Here is a 16,068-nt window from a genome sequence, read left to right on the forward strand (position 1 = left end):
CACTAGGAGCGCCGCCTCTAGATGAGCGTTTTCCTGTTTGCTTATGGCGGTATACAGCTCATTGAGTGCGGTTTTATTGTCAGCATCGGTCTGTGGTGGTATGTAGACAGCGACGTAAAAATACAGCCTATTGGATAATGGCACAATCATTTGGGCTCATAAAATGTTTAATGTATGGCTCATCAGGTTCAGGTAGCATCAGGGTTGAATTTTCAATCAAAACTAATCAAATTCAGACATAGGCTTTTGAATGACACTTCCAGTTTTGGCGGGACATACCGGGTTACCCAGAAGAAAATAGATTTATTCTTGGGATGGAACATTGGTAAAATACCGGGAAAATATTCAACCCAGTACCACCTCAAGGCTTATTATAAAATCAGGTGACAGCGCACCTTAATTGGCAATGGTCTTGGTAAGTGGAGTGTGCCAATATATTTTGCATAATGCTTTCTTGACTAGACTACTGACGTTACACAAAATTCAAAAGGCATTAAGGCACATTTCCTCATAATACCAAATTCAAGGTTTTTGCTTACCGTTTCATACAAATCTATGTGCTTTTACAAAGAAATAAAAGCAAGTAGGCTATGAGGATAGGTTATATTCGCAGCTACATCCAATGTAACAAGGCTGTGGATTCTAATCCCACATGGGGTGGATATATTTTTTCTTCAAATGCTTTATTTACAATATTCATCCCGTGCCCACACCCAATTCTGAAAAGTGAAAGCATACCTGTGAAAGCGGTCGCCCTGGTAGTATATGTAGGTTTTCATACAGTACCCAAGACCTACCGATTGGCTCATTCTAACCCCCCCCACCTGTAACTATTCACCAGGTCGTTGTTGTAAATGAGAATGTGTTCTCAGTCAACTTACCTGATTAAAAAAGGGTTAAATAAAAATAAAATACCAATCTTGTGAGTTAATTTGACCATTGGAAAAAGAGCTACTGCGTAAATACTGCAATGTGGGCAGGATGCACAAATTAGAGGATCCTGTTGGGCTGTATCACCGCCTGGTATGGCAACTGCACCGCCCTCAACCACAAGGCTCTCCAGAGGGTGGTGCGGTCTGCACAACGCATCACCGGGGGCAAACTACCTGCCCTCCAGGACACCTACAGCACCCGATGTCACAGGAAGGCCAAAAAGATCATCAAGGGCAACAACCACCCGAGCCACTGCCTGTTCACCCCACTACCATCCAGAAGGCGAGGTCAGTACAGGTGCATCAAAGCTGGGACCGAGCGATTGAAAAACAGCTTCTATCTCAAGGCCATCAGACTGCTAAACAGCAATCACTAACTCAGAGGCTGCTGCCTACATTAAGAACGAATCACTGGCCACTTTAATAAATGGATCACTAGGCACTTTATACAATGCACTCTACATATCTTACATTACTCATATCACATGTATATAGTGTATTTTATACCATCTTTGCACCTTGCCTATGTCACTCAGCCATCGCTCATCCATATACTTACATGTACATATTCTCATTCACCCATTTAGATGTCTGTATTAGGTAAAAAAAAAAAAACATACGCTTCCAAGGAACCAAATGTTCTAGCTGGGCTTGGTGTGTTCTGCTGGTGTTACTGTAGAATGGAACACAGCAACCCCTGGGCATTTTGGTTTATTTGTCCTTTCTGCTTCACTAGCAAGAAGGCTCTGTGTTCTGGCGGTGATAACGTTAGCTAGATCTGTCTATCTATCTGTCTGTCTGTCTATGTGTCTGTCTATGTCGATCGATCTCTCTCTCGATCTATCTATATCTCTATCCAACTCTCTCTCTCTCTAGCTGTCTGTCTATGTGTCTGTCTATGTGTCTGTCTATGTGTCTGTCTATGTGTCTGTCTATGTGTCTGTCTATGTGTCTGTCTATGTGTCTGTCTATGTGTCTGTCTGTGTGTCTGTGTCTGTCTGTGTCTGTCTGTGTCTGTCTGTGTCTGTCTGTGTCTGTCTGTGTCTGTCTGTGTCTGTCTGTGTCTGTCTATGTGTCTGTCTATGTGTCTGTCTATGTGTCTGTCTATATCGATTGATCTCTCTCTCGATCTATATATCTATCTATTAATTTGCAATTTTGCGGTGCTGAAATTATTATCTAGTTGACCACACACGGCTATTGCTTTAGCTACATTTATTATAAGGAATGGATTACTGTACGTTTCAGTAAGCAACCATTTGATACATGCCTTCAATTGCATTAGCCTATTATTTAAATATTTTTTTGTCATTCAGTGATATTTATTCTCACAGTAATTCTTTAGGATCCATCAAATGTTCGTTAAGAAAACATGCATGCATAGTGGTGGGCGTTGTGAAGAGATGTGCAAAGTGACATCAAAGTTTAGAACTGCCACAAGGATGGCGACAGCTGCCTAGCAACCATCATTACGAAGCATCAAATCTCATGAACGCGAATTGCTTACGCCGGACTTAGCTACGAGTAGTCTTATTTTGTATGGTGCAACAGGTGTACATTTTGATCACAAAGTCGGACGTAACTATGTCTGACCTCGCATTTAAAACCAACTTATTTTTTTACATTTTTTTGACCAAACTAGACTAAATCGGTCCCTGCTCCCTGTAGTTTCTTTCTGGATTAATATCAATAATCAAAATATCAAACCACTTTATTCATGAGGAATTTATTGTTTTGGGCAATTAATACCAAGAGCTATATAACAAGAGGACCTTTGTAGAATTGACTGAATCAAAAAAGGTGTAACCGAAATAAAACTAAAATCAGGGAAATGAAACTGAAAACATTACAAAAACAAATATCCAGCCCTTCACAGTAGGCCACAATAATAATTTAAAAAATCCATGAGCGTCTCCTTGCTTTGTCGGTGTCCCCAAACAGGAGCATTAATAATATTAATATCAACACTGATACAAAAAAAAAAAACAGGTTAAAAAGAGGCCAGCATCACCTACAGTGGTGCGTGGCAGCCTTGTCTGTGTAAGTGTGTGTGTATGTGTGTGAGGCAGAGAGAAACACCAGAGGTTGTGGTCGTAGTAGTAGAGATCTTTCAGAAAGGTCAGAACGTCTTATGCAGATAAGTCGCTGTTGTCAAAGCGCTCCTGGTCGTACACCTCGGCAATGACCTTGCGACCTCCAAACCAGCGATTATTGAGTGCCTGGATGGCCTTGTTCATCTCTGCCGCCATGGAGAACTCCACAAAGATCTTGACAATTACCTCCGCATCATCCTCCTCGCCCTGCTTTTCCTGGTAGATGATGACACGGTTGACCGCGCCAAACTTGCCGCACTCTTCAGTCACCTCACCCTCCAGGTCATCGTCGATGTCTTCTGGTCCTACCATGTTCCGCAGCACCATCACCGTCGACTGGGCACAGTGGAAGAAAAGCATTATTATTGTACAATGTATCATTAAAACACAAATATGTGTGCTACCAGTTACTTTCTTAATCAGAGAAAACACTGACGGTACAGTTAGTTACCCACACGTTGCGACTATTAATGTTGTGGAAACTTTTCAGAGAATGCAACTGTAGCCCTTGTGGCTCAACAACCCCAACCAGGGCTCCAGACTGTGACCACTTAGTAACATTTTGCAACCCTTTTACTTGGCTGTGCAAGTTTAAATTGGAAGCATCGGCTGCACATTTTACTTGATCACCTCAGTCAAAACTTTGGGAGGCTAAAACCATGATTTGGTGAAATAGTAAAGTGCATTATCCTCATGTAGGTCTGACCCCATTTAGTAGACTGGTCAATTATTTTGCCGATAGGCTTTTGGTCGACCAAGATTGTTTTTGGATGAGCAGTTGCAAATATATACAGTACCAGTCAAAATTTGGACGCGCCTACTCATTCCAGGGTTTTCTAAATGTTTTACTATTTTCTACATTGTAGAATAATAGTGAAGACATCAACACTATGAAATAACACATATGGAATCATGTAATAAACAAAAATATATTTCAGATTCTTTAAAGTAGCCACCCTTTGCCCGGATAACAGCTTTGCACACTCTTGGCAACCAGCCAAGGTAGTTACCTGGAATACATTTCAATGAACAGGTGTGCCTTCTTAAAAGTTAATTTGTCGAATCTCTTTCCTTCTTAATGCATTTGAGCCAATCAGTTGTGTTGTGACAAGGTAGGGGTGGTATACAGAAGATAGCCCTACTTAGTAAAAGACCAAATCCAAATTATGGCAAGAGCAGCTCAAATCAGCAAAGAAAAACGACAGTCCATCATTACTTTAAGACATGAAGGTCAGTCAATGCGGAAAATTTCAAGAACTTTGAAAGTTTCTTCAAGTGCAGTCGCAAAACCCATCAAGCGCTATGATGAAACTGGCTCTCATGAGAACCGCCACAGGAAAGGAAGACCCAGAGTTACCTTTGCTGCAGAGGATAAGTTCATTAGGGTTAACTGCACCTCAGATTGCAGCCCAAATAAATGCTTCACAGAGTTCAAGTAACAGACACATCAACATCAACTATTCAGAGAAGACTGCATGAATCAGGCCTTCATGGTTGATTGCTGCAAAGAAACCACTACTAAAGGACACCAATAAGAAGAAGAGACTTGCTTGGGCCAAGAAACACAAGCAATGGACATTAGACCGGTGGAAATTTGTCCTTTGGTCTGGAGTCGAAATTTGAGATTTTTGGTTCCAACTGCTGTGTCTTTGTGAGACGCAGAGTAGGTGAACGGATGATCTCCGCATGTGTGGTTCCCACTGTGAAGCATGGAGGAGGTTTGATGGTGCTTTGTTGGTGACACTGTCTGTGATTTATTTAGAATTCAAGGCACACTTAACCAGCATGGCTACCACAGAATTCTGCAGCGATACGCCATCCCATCTGGTTTTCTCTTAGTGGGACTATCATTTCTTTTTCAACAGGACAATCAACCAACACACCTCCAGGCTGTGTAAGGGCTATTTGACCAAGAAGGAGAGTGATGGAGTGCTGCATCAGATGACCTGGCCTCCACAATCACCCAACCTCAACCCAATTGAGATGGTTTGGGATGAGTTGGACTGCAGAGTGAAGGAAAAGCAGACAACAAGTGCTCAGCAAATGTGGGAACTCCTTCAAGACCATTGGAAAAGCATTCCAGATTAAGCTGGTTGAGAGAATGCCAAGAGTGTGCAAGGCTGTCATCAAGGCAAATGGTGGCTACTTTGAAGAACCTAAAATATATTTTGATTTGTTTTACACTTTTTGGGTTACATATGTGTTATTTCATAGTGTTGATGTCTTCACTATTATTCAACAATGTAGAAAATAGTAAACATAAAGAAAAATCCTTGAATGAGTAAGTGTGTCCAAACTTTTGACTGGTACTGTATATTTTTCATGGCACACAAGACACCTGTCTAAATCATGTCTGTCTCAGTGGATTAATCCATTGTGCAGGCCGCCGGGATGGCACACCAGTATCACCAGTAGTACATTTGCCTTTAATTACGATAATGTCTAATCTACAATGTTTGTTTGGTTACGGTAATTTCTGTTAATGCATTCAATAGATTATTATTATTACAGTCTTTTACCGTTCTCATTGTCGGAGTGGACACGTTGTTTGCGGACCGCACAACCTAGACTACACTTGCGAGGAACAAGTTTTGTCAATTTATTCTGTCTTTTGTTTGTAGCTCTCCTGTCAATGTTGAGTTAGGATGCGCATCTGACTATGCATAGAAGTAGGCCTAGGCTACCTGGCGTGCGCGCAAATGTAGGCCTATAAATGTGCCCATTTGGAGATCCGATAGTATTTCTGAACTCACCACCACTGTGGAGCTTCTCAAAGTCATTTTTTCTTCACCTCAAACAAAGTCTGTTTTAACGTCCATTGAGAATGACAATAGTTCCTTAACGTAGCTATTGAAAAAATATTTCCAGCTCTCTTTCGATAACCACTCGGCGTGAAAGGAGAAAAAAAATGTAATGCTCTGATCCAGTGGAAACGTCATAAAATAGGCCTACTTCTTATCCCTTTGTGCAAATAGCCTACAACTGTGTGTCTGTCCGGAGCTCACTGGCGGAGGAAACTGAGGGCCCAGAATATTTTAGAAAATGTTGCAAGTTTGATAGTGCTAGCTTCAGGCCGGACCCAAGTTAACAGTTGATATGTTTCATGTTCCTTGCAGACAGGCCATGCGTAGCCAATGTGAATTATAGGATATTTATTTTTAAAAGGATATTTTCTACCTGCAGGCTGCAATGTTTTTATTTATTGGCTTTATGTAGGTTATTTTTACATTCGGAAAGTATTCAGACCTTTACCTTTTCCATATTTTGTTACGTTACAGCCTTATTCTAAAATGGATTAAATAAATGTTTTTCCTCATCAATCTACACACAATACCCCATAATGACAGAGATGTTCGATCGGGTTAAAGTGCGGGCTCTGGCTGGACCACTCAAGGACATTCAGAGACTTGTCCCGAAGCCACTCCTGCGTTGTGTTGGCTGTGTGCTTAGGGTAGTTGTCCTGTTGGCAAGTGAAACTTTGCCCCAGTCTGAGGTCCTGAGCGCTCTGGAGCATGTTTTCATCAAGGATCTCTCAGTACTTTGCTCCATCAATCTTTCCCTCAATCCTGACTAGTCTCCCAGTACCTGCCTCTGAAAATCATACCCAGAGCATGATGCTGCCACCATGCTTCACCGTAGGGATTGTGCCAGGTTTCCTCCAGTCGTGACGCTGGGCTTTCAGGCCAAAGAGTTCAATCTTGGTTTCATCAGGCCAGAGAATCTTGTTTCTCATGGTCTGCGAGTCTTTAGGTGCCTTTTGGCAAACTCCAAGCGGGCTGTCATGTGAGATGTTTGTCCTTCTGGAAGGTTTTCCCATCTCCACAGAGGAACTCTGGGAGGCTCTGTCAGTGTGACCATCGCGTTCTTGGTCACATCCCTGACCAATGCCCTTCTCCCCGGATTGCTGAGTTTGGCCGGACGGCCAGCTCTAGGAATAGTCTTGGTGGTTCGAAACTTCTTCCATTTAAGAATGATGGAGGCCACTGTATTTTCGGGGACCTTCAATGGTGCATTTCTTGGTACCCTTCCCCAGAGCTGTGCCTCGACACAATTCTTCTCTCAGAGCTCTACGGACAATTCCTTCAAACTCATGGGTTTGTTTTTGCTCTGACACACACTGTCAACTGTGGGACCTTATATAGAGGCATGACTCTCCTGGGGGAGGATCCAAGGCTCAATGTTAAGAATGGTCAGTGGGGATCTAAAGAACAATCATGTCACATTATTTTGTGATGTCATTAGAATGGCATCAAGAAAATACTGTAACTTGGAAAGTGTACACATTCTATCTGTCAAGTTTACATCCAAATGATGTCTAAAATATATGATTAAGGATGAGAGTATTTCTGTTAACTTCATTAGGGTAGGGGGCACTATTTTCACCTCCAGATGAAAAGCGTGCCCAAAGTAAACTGCCTGCTACTCAGGCCCAGAAGCTAGGATATGCATATAATTGGTAGATTTGGATAGAAAACACTCTAAAGTTTCCAAAAATGTTAAAATAATGTCTGTGAGTATAACACAACTGATGTGGCAGGCGAAGACGAACGAGGTCAGTGGCAGTAATGCACCTAATTTATGAAAGTTGCCAATCGCAATATAAAGTCAAGGGAAGAAAAGGCCTGGAAGGAAGAGAGATGACTAGAAATGATTCGGTTGACCGTTTTATGTGTGGATTAATTGTCGGAGTAGAGGACCTTTGCATTTCAGGTAAAATAATACTCAATGTTTATATCCCATGACAAATTAGCAAGCAACAGCAACCTAGCTAAATAGGACAAATTAGCTAGCAAGTGCAAGCTAGCTAGCTAAATTGGCATAAATGTTTAATGCTTTCGACCTGTCCCCAAATTAATGTAATTGGTTCAGAGTTTGTTTTGATATTTTAACCTGCGTGTCGTGATCACGTTTGGTGTGGGGGGACAAAATAAATAAACGCACGATGGTGCACGCGCGCAGCCAGTTTGGGTTCCGTGAAAGGCAAAAAATAGGCCATAGCGGCGAAGTAATTACAATTTAGCAATTAACACTGGAGTGATAGATGTGCAGAATAGGATGTGCAAGTAGAAATACCGGTGTGCAAAAGAATCACGGTATCATTGATATATGCAGAGAAGCGTGTCGTCCTGAGAATTGAACCCTGTGGCACCCCCATAGAGACTGCCAGAGGTCCGGACAACAGGCCCTCCGATTTGACACACTGAACTCTATCTGAGAAGTAGTTAGTGAACCAGGCGAGGCAGTCAGAGAAACCAAGGCTGTTGAGTCTGCCGATAAGAATACGGTGATTGACAAAGTCGAAAGCCTTGGCCAGGTCAATGAAGACGGCTGCACAGTACTGTCTTTTTTTGATGGCGGTTATGATATCGTTTAGGACCTTGAGCGTGGCTGAGGTACACCCATGACTAGCTCGGAAACCGGATTGAATAGCGGAGAAGGTACGGTGGGATTCCAAATGGTCGGTAATTTGTTTGTTAATTAACTTGGCTTTCGAAGACTTTAGAAAGGCAGGGCAGGATGGATATATGTCTGTAACAGTTTGGGTCTTGAGTGTCTTTTGAAGAGGGGGATGACCGCGGCCGCTTTCCAATCTTTAGGAATCTCAGGTGATACGAAAGAGAGGTTCAACAGACTAGTAATAGGGGTGGCAACAATGGCGGCGGCTCATTTTAGGAAGAGAGGGTCCAGATTGTCTAGCCCAGCTGATTTGTAGGGATCCAGATTTTGCAGCTCTTTCAGAACATCAGGTGTCTGGATTTGGGTTAAGGAGAAGCACGGGGGGGGGGGGAGATAGATGACGAATAAAGACATCCACATGTAAATACACTAATTACTACTTATTCCAAAACGGGCAGTGGTTTGAGTGCAAGCTACAGTGGTTCCTCCTTTAAAATTTGTGAGCTTACGCCACAGGACTTAGAGGTAATTTGTGGTTTAGTACGGTACCCTGCGTCACCACTTCATTGCTCCAGACCAGAGCAAGGGGGAGTTAGAGCAATGATTATGCTTTTGGGTCCTACTGTGTCTCTAATTGACAATGAATGGGCAACATAAACCTAAATAGAAACTGATAATTGTGCATTACTTCAGTATTACTTACTAAAACTGTTGATACACTAAGGTTTTTATTATTTTATTTTGTTAGGATTATTTTGCTATTACTGTAGTACTGTAGGCCCCTCCCGACCGGTAATGTTGTACAGCGCCTGAGTGGCACAATGGTCTAAGACACTGCATAGCAGTGCAAGCTGTGTTGCTACAGATGCTGGTTCAATACCTGTGCTGTCCTCGACTGGGAGACCCATGAGATGAGTGTAGGTTTAAGTTTTTCCCCTCTAAAAACAGAAATAAATAATTCTAAATAACAAACCGGCTTTATTTAGAAATTAGTAACAATGTATCACTCCGTGTTCAAGAATGGCCTTTTTCTTGCTCATTCTACGTTATTTGAAAAACAAAATCTCCAAAATATTTAAGGGGCATTGCACTAATAATGGTGCTGACTAGGAAAACGTTCCCTCTGTTCTTAGTGCCAGTCCGCACGTTCAAACTAAAACAATGTAACTAATAATGGCATCTTTATGCTTTCGTTAATAAAATAATGATAAAAATAATCTTTCAAAATGCCTATGTTTATTTAGTTATGGATCCATAACAAATTACTATGGGAATAAATATCACTGAATTACAGAAATAATGGATCAAAGTTGTCTAATGAAGGCAAACAAATGGTTGCTTACTGGATAATACTCTTTCAAATACTCTTTCAAACACACGGTCACGTTGTACAGTGTCATTATGGCTATTAGCAGGGCTATATTTTGGCCTTTATTCAGATTACAATTGCTCACTGTCGTTTTTTTATAATGAAATAATCTCCAAAATATCGTTATATATAGCCTTCCCACTGTGGACGTCTATTTCAGCACCGTTTCGCGCATCTTCATTTATATTCCATGATATTCTTAAGATATGTGTTGACTGAATATAAGCAAGTGATGTCTGCTAAATAATCAAGTTAAAATTATTTATTTCTGGAGAAACCTAAAGAACAAACTGGCTTTATTTACAGATTAGTGAGAATGTCTCACCCCATGTTCAAGAATTTCCTTTTTCCTCGCTCACTCTAGGTTAAATGAAATCTCCAAAATATCGTTACTTTTTATAACAAAGTGATTATTATTATTATTATTATTATTAATTAATTTAGAATTTTATAAAATCACCTTAGATATTCTCATAGATCCTAGCGGAAAATGCCCCTTAGATATTAATTTAGAATCCTCCAATCATTGAAAGAAATATTTTTAGATATACTGTAGGCCTACCGTAGGCGAAATGAGTATTGGTTACACTACATTTAGGGTGTGGAAATGTTATGCCCCTTAGATATTAATTTAGAATCCTCCAATCCTCTTATGCTGTAGTCTACTCCCGACTGTCACGTTGTACAGCTCAATATTTTCCATTCCATCCATTCCAGAAAACCTGAGGGTTTCGTTTTTTGTTTTTCTAAGAATAGAACCACCATAATATTAATCAAATGAATTAAGCCAAATATCTTAAAATCAATCCCACGTACTATGTTATTACAAAAAAATATTTAAATTCTCTAGTAAAGCCAATACGGGAGACTATCAAATGCTTCTCAAAGATGCCCTCAGGTGGTCAAACTACCACTAACTTATATTAACGTAAAAAATGGCTGACAATTAAATAACGTAACATAGAATGCTGCAGCAACCCGCAAGGTGTGCTGCAGTATGACGAAACTTTTAAAGGAGCAACCAATGTATATGATTAATGTGAGAACAATCCTAGAATGTGTCCACGATAAGTGTCCTTTTTCTCTCTCTCTTTCCCCCTCTCCATCTAGCGTTATGTTGCAACAAGCCGTCATATCTTGTCAGTCCACTAGGGACTTTTGTCTCATGTAAGTGTGTATATGTATTCTGTGTTATTATTTAGTTAGTAAATAAATAATTAAATCAATTTGTGTAGTACTGAATAATGAGCAAAGGTTGGGGTTTTTGCAGATCCAAGAGGGTTACGACTGATCAGAATGTGACTGATATGAGGTAATGATTAATAAGTGACTGTTATCGATAGATAACATATATAAACATATATAATCTTCTAGAGTTTAATTCGGGAGATGGTAACTCTTTAAACAACTTCTTCCGTGGTGCCCCAAATTCCTAATGAGTTAATTGTTACATGATTAAATAAATAACAGTCATCACATTAATGCAGGTCATGTCACGACAATAGACAGCTGTGTGCCTTTCCAAATAATGTCCAATCAATTGAATTTACCACAGGTGGACTCCAATCAAGTTGTAGAAACATCTCAAGGATGATCAATGGAAACAGGATGCATCTGAGCTGCATTTCGAGTCTCATAGCAAAGTGTCTGAATACTTATGTAAACAAGTTATTTCTGTTTTAATTTTTTTTAATACATTTGCTAAAATGTCTAAAAAACGGTTTTCGCTGTGTCATTATGGGGTATTGTGTGTAGATTGATGAGGATTTGTATGTATTTAATCCATTGTGGAATAAGGTTGTAACGTAACAAAATGTGGAAAAAGTCAAGGGGTCTGAATACTTTCCGAATGCACTGTAGCTGTGCAGCAACGCTCCCCATCCATCCTGACAGAGCTTGAGAAGATCTGCAGAGAAGAATGGGAGAAACTCCCCAAATACAGGTGTGCCAGGCATGTAGCGTCATACCCAAGAAGACTCAAGGCTGTAATTGATGCCAAAGGTGCTTCAACAAAGTACTGAGTAAAGGTTCTGAATACTTATGTAACTGTGTTATCTTTTTTTATTTATTTGCAAATATTTCCCCAAAAATGTTTTCACTTTGTCATTATGGGGTATTGTGCGTAGATTGATGAAGAAAAAAAAGTTAATACATTTTTGAATAAGGCTGGATCCTAACAAAATGTGGAAAAGTCAAGGGGATTGAATACTTTCCAAAGGCACTGTAGATTTAACGGTCTAGCTAATGTGTTTTGAGTTCCTCAGCTGGTGAATTAGCCTTAAAGCTGCAACTTTGTGGGCAAAGAAACCAAATTCACATAGAAATGTGAGTTATAGATTACATTTACATTTAAGTCATTTAGCAGACGCTCTTATCCAGAGCGACTTACAAATTGGTGCATTCACCTTATGATATCCATATGTCATTCTCATTGAAATCAAGTCTTAAGAAGCGGTAGATCTGTTCTATGTGCGGTAATGCTATGCTTCCTGTTCTTAAGTTTTGTTTTTGGCGTCTTTTATTTTAGATTTTGTACACCAGCTTCAAACAGCTGAAAATAGAATATTTTGGGTTATTGAAAATATATTTCACAGCGGTTTAGATGGTACAATGATTCTCTACCCTTGTTTTGTCACAAACTGAAATTAGGAAAACTACTAGAATTTTAGCAATCAGGAAATGGAGCCATTTTTGCATATTGCAACTTTAAATTATACTGAACCAAAAATAAACGCAACATGTAAAGTGTTGATCCCAAAATGTTCCATATGCATAAAAAGCTTATTTCTCAAAGAAATGTTGCACAAATTTGTTTTCACCTATTAGTGAGCATTTCTCCTTTGCAAAGATAATCCATCCACCTGACAGGTGTGGCATATTAAGAAAATGATTAAACGGCATGACCATTACACAGGTGCACCTTGTGCTGGGGACAACAAAAGGCCACTCGAAAATGCACAACGCAACAGATGTCTCAAGTTGAGGGAGCGTGCATTTGGCCTGTTGACTGCAGGAATGTTTATCAGAGCTGTTGCGAGAATTAAATGTTAATTTCTCTACCAATGTCGTTTTAGAGAATTTGGCAGTACGTCCAACCGGCCTCACAACAGCACATCACGTGTATGGCATCGTGTGGGAGAGCGGTTTGCTGATGTCAACGTTGTGAACAGAGTGACCCATGGTGGCGGTGGGGTTATGGTATGGGCAGGCATACGGTACGAACAACGAACACAACTGCATTTTATCGATGCCATTTCATTTCAATTAACTGATTTCCTCAAATGCACTGTAACTTAGTAAAATCAATGACATTGTTGCATGTTGTGTTTATATTTTTGGTCAATATAATTAGCCTATGTGATGTTGGCGCACATAAAGATGTAAGCAACTCCATCTCTATTGAAAAAAATAAATACCATAACATTCAGGAGCCCTATTTTGACATTAAATATAACAATACCCCAAATTCATGACAATCACTGGATTAGGTTGCACATTAAAATATCTTGAATCATGCATTCCTGCTTGGACATGTTAGATGAAACAACTTATTTACTGAATACTAGAGGTCGACCGATTAGAGGCATGGCCGATTAATTAGGTACGATTTCAAGTTTTCATAACAATCGGTAATCGGCATTTTTGGATGCCGATTATGGCCAATTACATTGCACTCCATGATGAGACTGCATGGCAGTCTGACCACCTGTTACGCGAGTGCAGCAAATACCCAAGGTAAGTTGCTAGCTAGCATTAAACTTATCTTACAAAAAACAATTCATCTTAACATAATCACTAGTTAACTACACATGGTTGACAATATTACCAGTTTAACTAGCTTGTCCTGCGTTGCAAATAATCAATGCGATCGATGCCTATTAATTTATCATCGAATCACAGCCTACTTCGCCAAATGGGTGATGATTTAACAAGCGCATTTGCGAAAAAAGCACTGTCGTTGCACCAATGTACAGTGATGGAAAAAAGTATTTGATCCCCTGCTGATGTTGTACGTTTGTCCACTGACAAAGAAATAATCAGTCTATAATTTTAATGGTAGGTTTATTTGAACAGTGAGAGACAGAATAACAACCAAAAAATCCAGAAAAACGCATGTCAAAAATGTTAGAAATTGATTTTCATTTTAATGAGGGAAATAAGTATTTGACCCCCTCTCACTCAGAAAGATTTCTGGCTCCCAGGTGTCTTTTATACAGGTAACGAGCTGAGATTAGGAGCACACTTAAAGGGAGTGCTCCTAATCTCAGTTTGTTACCTGTATAAAAGACACCTGTCCACAGAAGCAATCAATCAGATTCCAAACTCTCCACCATGGCCAAGACCAAAGAGCTCTCCAAGGGTGTCAGGGACAAGATTGTAGACCTACACAAGGCTGGAATGGGCTACAAGACCATCGCCAAGCAGCTTGGTGAGAAGGTGACAACAGTTGGTGCAATTATTCACAAATGGAAGAAACACAAAACTGTCAATCTCCCTCGGCCTGGGGCTCCATGCAAGATCTCACCTCATGAAGTTGCAATGATCATGAGAACGGTGAGGAATTAGCCCAGAACTACACGGGAGGATCTTGTCAATGGTCTCAAGGCAGCTGGGACCATAGTCACCAAGAAAACAATTGGTAACACACTATGCTGTGAAGGACTGAAATCCTGCAGCGCCCGCAAGGTCCCCCTGCTCAAGAAAGCACATATACATGCTCGTCTGAAGTTTACCAATGAACATCTGAATGATTCAGAGGACAACTGGGTGAAAGTGTTGTGGTCAGATGAGACCAAAATGGAGCTCTTTGGCATCAACTCAACTCGCCGTGTTTGGAGGAGGAGGAATTCTGCCTATGACCCCAAGAACACCATCCCCACTGTCAAACATGGAGGTGGAAACATTATGCTTTGGGGGTGTTTTTCTGCTAAGGGAACAGGACAACTTCACCGCATCAAAGGGACAATGGACGGAGCCATGTGCCGTCAAATCTTGGGTGAGAACCTCCTTCCCTCAGCCAGGGCATTGAAAATGGGTCGTGGATGGGTATTCCAGCATGCCAATGACCCAAAACACACAGCCAAGGCAACAAAGGAGTGGCTCAAGAAGAAGCACATTAAGGTCCTGGAGTGGCCTAGCCAGTCTCCAGACCTTAATCCCATAGAAAATCTGTGGAGGGAGCTGAAGGTTCGAGTTGCCAAACGTCAGCGTCGAAACCTTAATGACTTGGAGAAGATCTGCAAAGAGGAGTGGGACAAAATCCCTCCTGAGATGTGTGCAAACCTGGTGGCCAACTACAAGAAACGTCTGACCTCTGTGATTGCCAACAAGGGTTTTTGCCACCAAGTACTAAGTCATGTTTTGCAGAGGGGTCAAATACTTATTTCCCTCATTAAAATGCAAATCAATTTATAACATTTTTGACATGCGTTTTTCTGGATTTTTTTGTTGATAAAATACGGAACGGTTCCGTATTTCACTGAAAGAATAAACGTTTTGTTTTTGAAATTATAGTTTCCGGATTTGACCACATTAATAACCTAAGGCTCGTAATTTCTGTGTGTTTATTATACTATAATTAAGTCTATGATTTTATATTTGATAGAGCAGTCTGAGCGGTGGTAGGCAGCAGCAGGCTCGTAAGCATGCATTCAAACTGCAATTTCCTGCATTTGCCAGCATCTATTCGCAATGCTTGAAGCACAGCTCTGTTTATGACTTCAAGCCTATCGACTCCCGAGATTAGGCTGGCAATACTACAGTGCCTATAAGAACATCCAATAGTCAAAGGTATATGAAATATAAATGGTATAGAGAGAAATAGTCCTATAATTCCTATAATAACTACAACCTAAAACTTCTTAACTGGTAATATTGAAGACTCATGTTAAAAGGAACCACCAGCTTTCATATGCTCTCATGTTCTGAGCAAGGAACTTAAACGTTAGCTTTTTTACATGGCACATATTGCACTTTTACTTTCTTCTCCAACACTCTGTTTTTGCATTATTTAAACCAAATTGAACAGGTTTCATTATTTCAGACTAAATAGATTTTTATGTATTATATTAAGTTAAAATAAAAGTATTCATTCAGTATTGTTGTAATTGTCATTATTACAAATATATATATAAAAACCGTCCGATTAATCGGTATCGGCTTTTTCTGGCCCTCCAATAATCGGCATCGGCGTTGAAAAATCATAATCGGTCAGCCTTTACTGAATACCATCTCAGTAGTCCATTTACACTTCTTAATAAATGAATAAATGAATGTG

General features: G+C 40.3%; 1 protein-coding gene across 1 annotated transcript in view; it reads right to left on the bottom strand.

Annotated features, from left to right (window-relative positions):
• Positions 1–2,642: 2,642 nt before the first annotated feature.
• The window catches only part of puf60a (poly-U binding splicing factor a), a 100,142-nt gene continuing 86,716 nt past the window's right edge, over positions 2,643–16,068 (bottom strand). Inside the window, exon 11 of the mRNA XM_029703918.1 lies at positions 2,643–3,361. Coding sequence (XP_029559778.1) covers positions 3,062–3,361 — 300 coding nt within the window. The 3' untranslated portion in view covers positions 2,643–3,061. The remainder of the gene's footprint in view (positions 3,362–16,068) is intronic.

Source organism: Salmo trutta, chromosome 21 (assembly GCF_901001165.1).
Source record: "Salmo trutta chromosome 21, fSalTru1.1, whole genome shotgun sequence".
In the NCBI taxonomy this organism is placed as follows: Eukaryota; Metazoa; Chordata; class Actinopteri; order Salmoniformes; family Salmonidae; genus Salmo; species Salmo trutta.